Here is a 12476-nt window from a genome sequence, read left to right as displayed (position 1 = left end):
AAAATTTGTGTTTTCCACAGAGCACTTATGGCCCAATAAAACCATCCATACGGCTAGCAGCTCCCTTGGATTTTTTTGCATCTGACTTTTCTAAAAATATTCAGTCCACTTTGTCTCAAGAAAGTTTTCATGGTCATTGTAACTTGTTAGCTTTCTGGACTAATTCATTCTGAGGATATTTTTACTGAAGTGACCGTATGCTTACCAGCCCTTACGGAGTGCCAGAGCTCTGACTCCTAAACTCTGAGAAGTAACAGAAGAAGAGAGCTCTACAATTAATGCAGGGCATGCGAAAACTTTTCCAACTACTCAAACTGTCCCCTTTGCTAGCGCACAGCAAGCAAAAGCGAATTTGACAAAATTATTCTAATTTGCAATGTCCCAAGTTAGGCATCTGAGTCCATAGCTGGGCACACCCTGATGATTTCTTCTTTCAAACTGACAACTGCCTGCAGCTGCCACTGCTGCCCCGACTAGGAGGTGATCTTTGCTCTCCATGGCTTAAGAGGTTAAAAGGAACTTAACTAGAGATCTGAATGCATAACTTGGGCCTTTCAGGTTTTAACATCCCAGACCTTAGCAGATCTGATTCACCGGATAGACACATAGCCTTTTGATGGAAGTTCTAGCTTGTATCTAAGCAGGGGCTGATCTGTGCCTGAGACTTTGCATTGCACAAGTCGGAATATACGGACCCTGACACTGGAAGTAAACTGCTTGTGTTACCACCCAGCAAATACGCAAAAAGGAAAGATGGTTGTGTTGCAGAGGGTCTTGCTGTACATTTTCAGGATTGTTTCTGCAGTTGCTGTGAAGCTGCTAGTGCATCATTGTCAACGGGACAGCCCGCACTTGGGCTGGCAGTGATGGTGGAATTAGTTACATGCTCTAACATTGTTCTCCTCTCTTCTTTTTCTTCCTCCAGAAATGTGGAATCTGTAGAAGGGAGAAACATAGGGCACTGGTATAAGTTTTTCTCTGTTACTGATCTCCTAGAGATTGTTTTAGTCTTCACAGCTGCTAAAAACTTTTTCTATATCTGTGTCAAGAAAGTGCCCACACCATTCTGCATGTTAACAGTTTGTCTTATAGAAACTGTATTATTTACTGGTAAAAATCACTAATATACTTTCCTGATGGACAACTGAGGTGTGACAAGCAAAATGTATCATAAGGGCAGTAGAAGAGGATTGAAAAGCAAATGTCTGATAATTTTAACTGTGAGAAGAAAAAAAAACCCAAATCACATTTGCCCACCTATCTCAGGACAAATGGCTTGCAGATAGTAATGGAATAAACACTGCTACCAAGAGGCATAGTCCTGCCTGCCTGAAGATAGAAAGCACCAACAGACAGAATACTACAGCATTTATGGTTTCTGTAAATGTGTTTTGAATGTCATTAGTATCTTTTTTCCCGTGCCATTTTAAGCACTGTGGTTGAATGTAGTCAGGGGAACAACAGTCTGCTGCTGTTTCTGAGAATCCCAGATAAGCACCAGTGAATCCCTTACCAGAGTATGACATGAGATTCAAACACTGGGGTGTTTTCCCAGAATTTTAATCAGCACTTGTTTGTTTTCTGCATACTTAAAGACACTCACAAAGCTGTAGATAGTCTGGCTGCTTTCAGAGTGCTCTGTTAGAAAATCCCAGCTCTTAACCTTATTTGCCAGCTGTATTGCAGCAAACAACCAACTTTTTCTAAAATTATGAAGTAAATGAACAGTGAACAGAATAAGAGATGATCCTGAGGGTGAAAGAGAAGTGTGAAAGTAAAATGCATCCACAAAATGAGCTGGAATGAGAATACTGCAGTCCAGCTTTCCTGTAATGCTGGCCTGGAGCAAGTTCAGAGAAAAGGCGGAGTGAAAGACATTGGGATTGGTTTGTTTGGTTTTTATTTTTTAAAGTCTGTTTTAACAGGCTGTACTGCATTTCTTGCCTTTATCAGAGACTTATTGCAGAAGGTGAGATTACTTAAATATTCCACTGACAAGTTCACTGTGTCAAAAGTGTTGTTCTGCTGTAAAAGTAATAATAAAAAGGGACAAGATTTGTGATATAAAAGTGGGAGAGAATTCCTTTGTATTTTTGATATTGTGTATATATAATAGTAGAATGGAAAATCCTCAGTCCCAGTGCAGAATCTATATGTCCTGCAACAACTAGATTTAAAAAAAAAAAAAAAAAAAAAAAAAAAAAAAAAAAAAAAAAAAAAAAAAAAAAAAAAAAAAAAAAAAAAAAAAAAAGCTATATATAAAACTCTACATGATCTGAGAACTGCTGGTGTGCCCAACTTGTGTGTATGGCCATGTCCTTCGATGAGGTTCTTGGCCAGCCATGAAGAACAGTAGCTATAGATATTCCACACGTTTTCATAGCATCACACAGGAGCTGAACTTGGAAGGGACCTTTGGAGGCCATGTGGTTGACCTCCCTGCTCAAAGTAGGGCCAGCTTTGCAGTTAGATCCACGTTCGAATTTGCAAATTGTTCAGGGCAACTAGTCTGAGTGAGTGCTGAGTGTTTCCCTGGCTGGAGATTCTGCAGCCTCTATGGGCAGCCTGCTCCAGCGCATGATCATCCTCACAGTTAAAACTTCTATTCTTTGTGTCAAATAGGAATTTCCCTTGGTCCAGCTGACATTCATTGCCTCTCGCGCTTTTTCTGAGCATTTTTGGGATGAGTCTGGCTCTGTCTTCTCTCTAACTACTACTTAGGTGGCTGAAGGCAGCAATTAGGTCCTTCCTTAGTCGCCTTTTCTTCCAGCTAAATGAACTGAATTCCCTCAGATTCTTCTCATACATCATATGCTTTAGAACCCTAATTATTTTGGTGAACCTTTGCTGAACTCACTCCAGTTTATTACTGTTTTTCTACTACTTGGGAACCCAAAAGTAGACACACTACTCCATTTTTTTTCAGTGACCTGAGTTGAAAAACTTCTGTTTGACTCCAAGATAGCTGGAAAACTCCCCTGTATTTCCAACATACAAAGGGTGTATATTATCTGCTGACAAGATCTATAAACGAAAAGAAACTGGTCAATGGTATGAGCTAAAAATGTTCTGCCTACTTCTTTGAGGGTATAATCAGGGAACTGCATGAAAAGATGTGTTTGAGGAAGAGTCAGGGCCACACTGCCTGAGTCAAACTGTACCCATTCCAAGTTTTCAAGTTGCAGGTTGTTCTCAGAAATGCATCTATTATAAGAAGTTTTCATCAAGGAAGGTCTAAATTCTTCTCTTTTCACAGGACTTCAAATCCTTGTAAAAGGATATAGCCGTGCCCATGTGCTCACCTTTCTCAGCCATGCCTTCTTGAATCTTTCACTAGTAAGACGTTCTACGTATTCTTAGCCACTGTTGCATTTCCGTTATCAAGGCTGTCAGGCAGCTTCTGTAGCTCTTTGTACTTTTAAGAGCATCTTTTCCAGCCAATCTAACAGAGACCTGAAACCAAAGTTATTGACCTAGTTAAGGCAATGTCCACAGTGAAAGGTTTGAGCAAAGAAAGAGCTAAGGATCTCTTGAGATATGGTCCACCTGTAAACTTCTGTGTATTCCCTTTTTATCTCTGTGTCTTAAAAAAAAGGAGGCAAAATGCAAAACTGGAGGGAGTTTCAAGAAAGTTGCTTGGTTTTGTTGTATCAAAAGGTTGATAAGGAGACTGAGTGAAATATATAGCACTTCTAGAGGAATTACGGCTACATTAGGAAAATTTGGAATATGTGGAATATGTGTCCAAAAACTATGATTTAGCTGATGGAAATGATAACTCAAAAGCTGATCCTATCTGCCATACTCAAGCCTAACAACTATCTACTTGGTAGCCTTAGGATTACCTAAAGGATGATTAGTATGTGAATATCCTTGTACGGTATCGTCTATGTGGTTATTGCAATATAGCGGTAAGTCTTCTGCTAGAAAGCCCTCAAAACAAAGGGTTCATCTTGGGAATCTCTTCATAGAGACTTTTGTTAAACTATCAGTTGTACAACTGATTACACACTAGATATACTAGTGTCCTTTTAGATTCCAGCTGATGACCAAACAGTACAGCACTGGTGATGCTAGCTGGCTTCAGTCAGCCTTTCAGTGCACAATAAAGCACATGTGCGTACATAGGCACCTTTCCACATTTGAAACGTGACATGTTTTTCACATAGCCATCTGCTAATAAGAAGCGTGCAACTATTTGTACAGAAGTAGCCACAGTGTAACTGACTAAACAGTATTGGTAGATCAATAGGATATACCCTTGATTCTCCAGAAAATGCAAGTGTATAGCTGTATGCTTTAAACAGCATGGCAGACCAATACCTAAGATGCCGTTCAGAATATAAGCAGTGTCATTCATTTGCCCCATCCCTCTAAATTTAGGTATCCATGAAAACATGCATTAAATAAATGCTTCCAGTTTACTTCCTTCTTCATTCCTTTATCTTTGAAGTAATGATGTAAACTGCTCTAGTAAATCATAGTATTGTGAAGCCTGGACAGCAAATCCTCAGTGCCATTTGTGGGTTTTAGAGCATTTGAATGAAGTTTTTGGAGTGTGATTTCCTCTGCCTTTTGTACCTAGGAGCACTAGGGTCCAAATCCTCTGTGCTTCTTTATTTTGCTCTTCCAGAAAAGGTTAATTTTACAAGCTTAAATTCCCATACTGTGGTGGCTTGGGGTCCTTCCACATTTCCCATGAACACTGCTTGACACATTCCACATGCCAGAAGCATGAATAAGATTGATACTGAGGGTAGAATAAAGGGTCATTCTTATTCAGATCTATGAAAGCATCTGAACATGTGCTAGAGGTTTACTGAAGTCAGCAAGAGTTAAATGCATGCTTAAGAGTTAACCAAGAAAATGTTTGTCCTTGCTGAACTGGAAGCTCCATGGTAAAAGGAATAGATTATACCCAACCCTTTGAGAATATTTCTTTCTGGTATAACACTTCTTGCTTTGAAGAAATAAGATATAAGTTCAGTGCCTCACAGCCTCCTTCTAAGGCATGTATGTAAGTGTATCTTTAAAGGAAAAGCTGTCCTCTTCTGATTTTAATGAGCGTACCAGTGGCTGACATAACAAAATAAGGAAATAAGAAAAAGAATTAAATTATATATTTTTCATCAATTAATAAAGATGTTAATTTCCTCCTTATTTTTTCCTGTATTTTTCCAGAATTTATTTTAAGGTTGAAGAAATACAAATATTGCCTCTTTTATGAACTTGTCATTAATACGCTTTTTTTATAGTCTACATTTCTTTGTAGAAAACAGTTCCCAAAATGTTAAGTATGTGTTTAAATACTGTCTGCTCAATGGATTCTTTATATCTCAGGTTAAAAAAAAGATGAAATAATCTTCATATGCAAATATATGAATTTTATCAAAATGCAATATTTCTTGATTAGAATATTACTTTGTTCTGACCACTAGATGGTGTAAATGTCTGCGAGGGAATGAAATGACACAGTTACAAATATTATTTTTCTGACCAACAGATATTTCCTGGACTGATTCTCTCAGACATTAAGCCTGCCAAAAGAATGAAGTTCAAGACAGTTTGCTACCTGCTTGTTCAGCTCATGCACTGTCGTAAGATGTTCAAAGCGGAGATCCCTTTCTCCAATGTCATGACGTGTGAGGATGACGACAAGGTAATCCATGTGGGCTCTTTGGATGTCGTTCCCAGGGCCACATCCAGCAGACCTGCTCTGAGAACATATGGGGTGACTTGACCAACTGATAAAGGTGATTCTGGTCTTCCTGCTAGACCTAGAGCTATCTAATGCCCACAGCCTTCTCACAGAAAACACAAAACTTAATTATAACAGACCTTAAATTTGGAGCTCCTCTTGAACAAGCCAGCACAAGTGGCCTATGTGGCTTCTATTAAGGGCTTCCTTCACAGGAATTAGTGTTCCTGAGGCTTTTTCTGCAATTACTAATAGCTGTTCTTTTGCATCATGAGTCCATCAAAGTCTGAGGCTGATGGCAGCAAATGCAAAATCACAGAATAATTTTGTATCTCTAGATGGTTCTCTAAAAAAAAGACAACTGCTTAGCCAAAAACCCTCTTAGTCCCTAATACAAACCCTAAATACAAAAGTCCCTAATACAACTGTGAATACTGCTTTCTTGAATGACTTGTAATGCCATAACTCAAAATCGCTTTACATACCAGTAGCCTGGTCTAATTGTTTTTCTGTGTGTGGATCTACCCAGAAATTTATGCAGAAAAAAATTTTGAAGAGTTACTCATTCCATTTTTTTTGCCAGCAGGTGGCAACATTAAATAGGTGACTCCACCAGTGCTCCAAAGCAGGGCATGTGTGCATTGGAATCAGTAATTCATCTTGACTGATTGCCACACCTCTTTTTTTTTTTTTTTTAATAATGTACATTTGAAGATTCAGTCTACATCTTACTTTCAGAAAGCATTCTAACTTTTATTTTTTTTATTTTACATATGCTTCTGTTTCTTCTGTGGGAAAAGGGGAGAAAAGTCTCTTAGTTTCTTTAAAATACAGTTTCAGTGAAGACTTTTAGAAACTCCAGATTTGATTTTGAAATCGGCCATGTACAAGGCCTTCCAATAGTGAATTAGTACTGTTTGAGTATTTAAAAAAAGTAACCTACACATTGTTTGAAGCATATGCAATACTTTACAATGTGTCTTGTGTATATGTATGTATAAATATGGTAGTATTAGCAGAAAATCCTGATACGGGTTTGCTAGGGATCTGATGAAAATTTTCTCATGTCAGAACATTTGCAGTGGAGTTCTACAATGCTATCTGTAACTAAACCAGTTGTTCTGAGCTTTTGTACCTAATACATGACATTTTTTTGTGGAGTATGATATATGATATTAATATAAATACATTGTGTTGCAATGCAGGGTTTCTTCAGAAATACCAGTCCTCAAATCACGTAAAACAAGCTATGGCTATAAAGGCTTTGAAGCCAGCATATTACTGTAGAATGTATTTATTTATTTAATTTCTGAGAAATATAAATACTGGATCTTGATACTTACATGTGTAAGACATAATGTAAATCTCCTGTGTGAAATAATAGAGATAAAAATAAGAGACCTCATGAAAATAATTATATGTGAGCAACAGCTATTTTGATTAAGCACAGAAACTTTATTTCAACATGACAGAATAGATAATATAATTTATTCCGTATATCAGAATAACTGCCATCATCTACCCTCATTTCATATTTTAAAGAAAAGAAGCATTTTCTTTTTTTTCAAATGCTGTTTCACGCACCCCTATTATTATCGGCTTAAATTTGAATTATAAAAAATCCCCAAAGATGTACTTTCTGCTGCACCTTAAGCAATACATATGCAATACATATGCTAACTAACTGTTGTTTTTATTTATGAAGTGCAAAATTGTGTATTCCTAACAATATTCCTGAAAGCACTCAATTTCCCTATAAACTTGTGGGACAAATGTCTTTTGCAAGAAAACAACTTTACCTCTGTTCAGAAACACTTAAAATAGTTGTTTGGGTGGCAATTTAAGATTTCTGTTATGGCTAACAGAACCCAGAAGATCAGATTTGAAAGCTCTAATCCCTGTATGTCCACAAGATTATTTTTCATATTGAAACAATTAGTTCTTTCACCACAGACAACAAGTTAATGGGATCTGATAGTTTGAAGAAAAATATTTCAAGTAGCCTCATAATTGTTTAATGCTGGTATAACCTGCTCTCTTCATATAAAGCCAGCAAAACAGGACTTGAAAAGTTATTTTGTCTTTGCTAAGGTCCATTCTTCTTTGTGTTCCAAAAACTAAGGTATCAGTCAGCAGTTAACCCGTCCCACCGTTCATAAGTATTCATGTATAATATACATATAACCTAAGCTATGTAAGCTAATGAACTACTGTAGTCCACCATTTATTCACTGTTGAGGATCCCATGAGAATTACTTCTTGTGGAATAAGACAGGAAACTGTCATTCCTAGAGAATTACTTCAATAACGATCACCACCTCTTTTTACCATCTGGTTTAAAAGGATATTTTGTAGTATAGCCTTTAAAGAGTGGGATATTAAGTACGGACTACTCCAAAGACAGAAATTTTGTGTGCTTTTGTAACAGCTTGCTGACAGACTCTACTAATTATATCCTGAGCCAATGTTGTCCTTATCCCTGTGCAGACTTGTCATTTCATAATGTTTTGAACTGTCTTCCTGAACTGTGCAGATGTTAGACAAAAAGGTATTCCTTTAATTGTATAAAAATAGTACAACTTGCCTGAGCTTTGTTGTCAAAACTCTTCTGGGAAGTAAGGCTTGACCCCTTTTGAGGTGAAAAGGATATTCAATTGATGTCTCTTTGTTCCTACTCAATGTGCTAACCATTAGGTGACTTTTTTTTCTTTTACAAGATTGGCCTACATCTTTCTCACTTTGTTTTAAAAAATGTTGCATCTACAAGAGCATTTTGTGAAGGCCCTGATCCTTTCAGTGTGCTGGGCCATGGACAGTCATACTAGTGCAAATCTAGCCATAATGGTTTCCATTACAGTGTCCTCAACCGAAGGTTACCACCAGTGTGGCTGAGATGCTGCTCACCATCTTCTGAATGATCTCTGAGAAAAGTGAGACAGATTGTCTAAAAGCCCTTTCAGATAAGCTCTGTGATAAATCTTTTGCACTGCAAAAGACTATGAGTGTTCATCTTGTCAGCTGTGCTATCTGAGACACGGAGGAATTAACCCCAATTAGGTACAGGATAGTTTGTTGGACTGCTCCATCTGGATCTGCAAGTGCACTTAAGGCATATCCAAGAGGTCTTAACAAGATATTCACATAGGAACACTTGAGATTTCAGACCCTCTGAAGTCATGTATGGTCATTGTGCAAGAGGTTAAGGAAAATTACCTTTTCAAAATATATATTGTTACCTAGACAGTCTTGGACAGTAGGACTTGTCTTGTATCATGAACAGCCTTGTTGTCTTGTCTTCAAGATGTCCAGAGCTCTGTATCTTCCATCAAGAAAAAAATGCTTATTATTTTTTTAGGAAAAGTCACACTGATTGGGATCAAACTGATTATTTTTTCAGTGGCAGAGAAGTGTCAGAGCAATATGTGAAGAGAATTTCCACAGATGAGGATTGAAATCATGGAATGCAGTGGGGGTTTTCTCATTGATTTTAATGAGATTGGTATTTCATCTAAGGAGTTTTTAAAAGGTGGTAATCACATGGAGATAAGATCTCTGTCTTTTGTAGTTGCTCTACTTGATGAATTTCTCATCCTGGCTGTGAGCTTGAGATGATATGAACAGCAATGAAAAATTTCAATGTTAATAAAATCTGTGTTTCTTTCTTCATCCGTACTACAGAGAAGAGCGTTAAGGACAGCCTCTGAAAAACTCAGGAATCGTTCCTCTTTTTCTACCAATGTTGTATACAACACTCCAGGAACTCGAGTAAACAGATACATCAGCCGTTTGATAGAGGCCCGGCAAACTGAGTCTGAGATGGCCGACTTGAACTTCATTACCCTGAAGTATAAGCAAATTGAGCGTGAAAATAAAGTAAGGGGGTTTTCAAATTGTTTTTACTGATTTCACTGACATTTCACTGACATCACTGACAAAACAAACTAGCATTGGGTTTTTATTTGGTTTTAGATAATATTTAAATTCTACTCTACACTATCTTTAAATAATCCTCCAGACTGTCTCTCAGTTAAGAGGGAGACATTACCTCCACCTTCTGTGGCAGCCCTTGGAGGGGATAGAAAGAAAGATCAGTATCTTTCTACTCATCAAGGTCCTCCCCCATGAAGTTACACATCCTGTGTTTTGGCCTTCCTTTTGCTTCTCCAAACTGCCTGACCTGTGTCACCTCCTCCATGCTGTCCCGTGGCAATGCAGCTGCCTACTGACTCGATCTGCCCTGGAGAAGCATTAATGACAAGAGGATGCTGCCCACTGCTTATGTAGTCTGAGAAGTATTGATGCCATCAATCCTAGAAAATATAAAAAAAAAATCTTAAATCTCTGGCCAAGGTTGTGATCTTATGCCGGTGTGACTGTGCTGAAAGCAGTGGCCTTACTCCAGACTTATAAGCATGCATGCAAGGTAACAAAGTACAGCTGTTGGTTCCTACACTGTATGGGTATTGTTTGTAAATACAAACTGTTTTAATTGGGAAAAAAATAAAAGCCTTTGGTTTATGTGTTTGAAAAAGCAAAAGGGATGTGATTTTGGATTAAGCTGGCAGTAGCATTTCTTTTTCCACTGTAAGTCACTTCGTAGTCTAAGATTTCATGTCACTACTGTTTCAATCAGAAAGCTGTGCCACATTGGACTCAATTTTTTTTTAAGGTCTTGAGCGTTAACTTTGATTTCAAGTTTCCACAGTGATTTATTATTTAATTGTAACTGTTTTCTTTCAAAATAAGAAAGTCTTTTGCTGTAGATGAGATTGAAATTTGCATCTTTCTGAGAAAACACTCGTGGATTTCCACCCCTGAAAAGTGTTCTGTTTTAAGGACTGTGGCTTAGTGGAATCAGGGACAGTAACTGCTCAAAATTGAGCCCATGTCTCTCATTAGCAGCTGCCTCCAGCCACCCGTTAGTGTCCTGTCCTGAGCAGCTGAGGTGACAGGACTCCTTGAAGGCAGCACCAAGGGGATTCTGACCTTTTTTTTGGTGATGAGTAAGTGAAGAGGAGGGAGCGCCACCTCCTTCTGGTTCAAAATGGCCGAATTCTTTGTGCTCCAAAAGATAAACTTGTGTCTTAGCCTATTTGACTAGTTGCAGGGTGAAAACTAAACTGCTAGCCAACAGGAGCAGCTGAAACAGAAGGCTGTCAAGGAAGATGTTGTGTAGACTTCCTCATCTTTTTTTTTTTTTTCTTCTTCATGTGAATTAAGCAATGATTATTTGTATGTTTTTAAAATGGGTAGGGGCTTGTTTTATTTTAGGTTATAGTTCTTCCTTATTGAGAATGGACAAGCATGGGTGGCTGGGGGTGTATAAAATGCTCACTGTCTTTATTTCTTCCTTTCTTTAACAGTACCACCAGCTTCAGGATGAGTACTTCACCAGTGCTGTAGTTCTCTCACTAATTCTAGCTGCCTTATTTGGCCTTGTCTACCTTCTAATAATACCACAGTAAGTTTCTGTCTTTTGCCGTTATAATTCAGAGTGGGACATCTTCAAACATCCTGCAGAGGTCAAAACATTAATGTTTTTGGAATGGGAGTTAGCACCGAGGTCGGTGTCTTCTCAAACAGGAGATTCTCTGTTGGTGTACGCTCAGTCTAACTGTTATCTCTTCCATTTGTCCAAAGGAGCCACATTTTGCTGTCTTATTTAAAAGAATTCTTCCTTGTTCTCTCTCTTTTTTTTTTTTTTTTCTTTTTGGTAGAAGGATGCACTTAGAAGGCAAAAACACTGAAATCTGCTAAACTTATTTAAAGCATTTCTGCACTACAAAGGTGTTGCTAAAGCTTGTCTAAATGTATTTGTGCTGGCTTTGGACGAGGTACTTCAGGTATTGATAGCAACACAGATAAAACTATACAGAGCTTCATGGGAACTAAGTACTGAAGTATTCATTCAGCTTTTCAACCCAAATTTATAGCCTGCATTGAGGTTTTTGGTATCAATGCTATCTCTACACAAACTGCCTAGTGCATAGTTTGCTCGTTCCCACATAAGATGCAGTCAGACCTTGGCTGTGCTAAAGCAGACACAACCAATTACTCATGATGTATTTGGGGGGTGTCTGATGCCTATTGTTGAGTGATATAGTTCAGTGATTACTTCATATTTTGTCAATTCTATGTGAATTCTTACTAAATAGAAAAATAATTAGACTTCACTTTCAAATCTAGGGGTTATATTAAGTAGATACAATTGTGTCCAAGGTATAAAAAATATTAGTAATAAGCTTTTTCAAGTAAGAATATCAAAACATTCAAAATAAACTTCACTCACTTTTACTAATTATTAGGATTTCAGTGGGAATACAAATGACCACAGGATAATGCTTTTGAAAATACCATTTTAAATTCTGGTCTTTTCTATTGACAAATCCTCAGTCTGAATAATACTTACTCCTATATTCTATTAGTTCTAATTGAAAGTTTGGGAAACACCTTTTGTACTTTAATAATAATAATAATCATCATCATCATTTGTTATATAATACATTTCATCTGAAGAATTCAAAGTCACTTACAAAAATAATGTAATTTCCAGACTAATGACTTCTGCTGACTAATTGGAGCATAGTTAAGAACTCTTTCATGTACTTCTGAAGTAAAGCCCAGCTGCAGTACATGGCAATTTAGAACAAGGAGAGACAGAGACTAGAAGTGTAGTTTAAACTAGAATGGATTTCCAAGAATGATAGGGTATGGTAGTTGGTAACCTTTCCAAAAAGTACTATCACTTAAAAAACAGCTGGACAGAGATTCAGTTTAA

General features: G+C 37.5%; 1 protein-coding gene across 1 annotated transcript in view; it reads left to right on the top strand.

Annotated features, from left to right (window-relative positions):
• Positions 1-5503: 5503 nt before the first annotated feature.
• LOC104163328 (adenylate cyclase type 1-like) overlaps positions 5504-12476 on the top strand; it is a gene marked incomplete at its 5' end in the record, with an annotated part of 28466 nt that continues 21493 nt past the window's right edge. The window contains 3 exons of the mRNA XM_009702306.1: positions 5504-5659; positions 9377-9571; positions 11062-11159. Of these exons, the coding sequence (XP_009700608.1) occupies positions 5504-5659; positions 9377-9571; positions 11062-11159 (449 nt within the window). The remainder of the gene's footprint in view (positions 5660-9376; positions 9572-11061; positions 11160-12476) is intronic.

This window comes from Cariama cristata, unplaced genomic scaffold (genome assembly GCF_000690535.1).
Source record: "Cariama cristata isolate BGI_N322 unplaced genomic scaffold, ASM69053v1 scaffold15636, whole genome shotgun sequence".
NCBI classification, from domain to species: domain Eukaryota; kingdom Metazoa; phylum Chordata; class Aves; order Cariamiformes; family Cariamidae; genus Cariama; species Cariama cristata.
The sequence above is the reverse complement of the archived record's forward strand: the minus strand, read 5'-3'. Positions and strand labels throughout refer to the sequence as shown.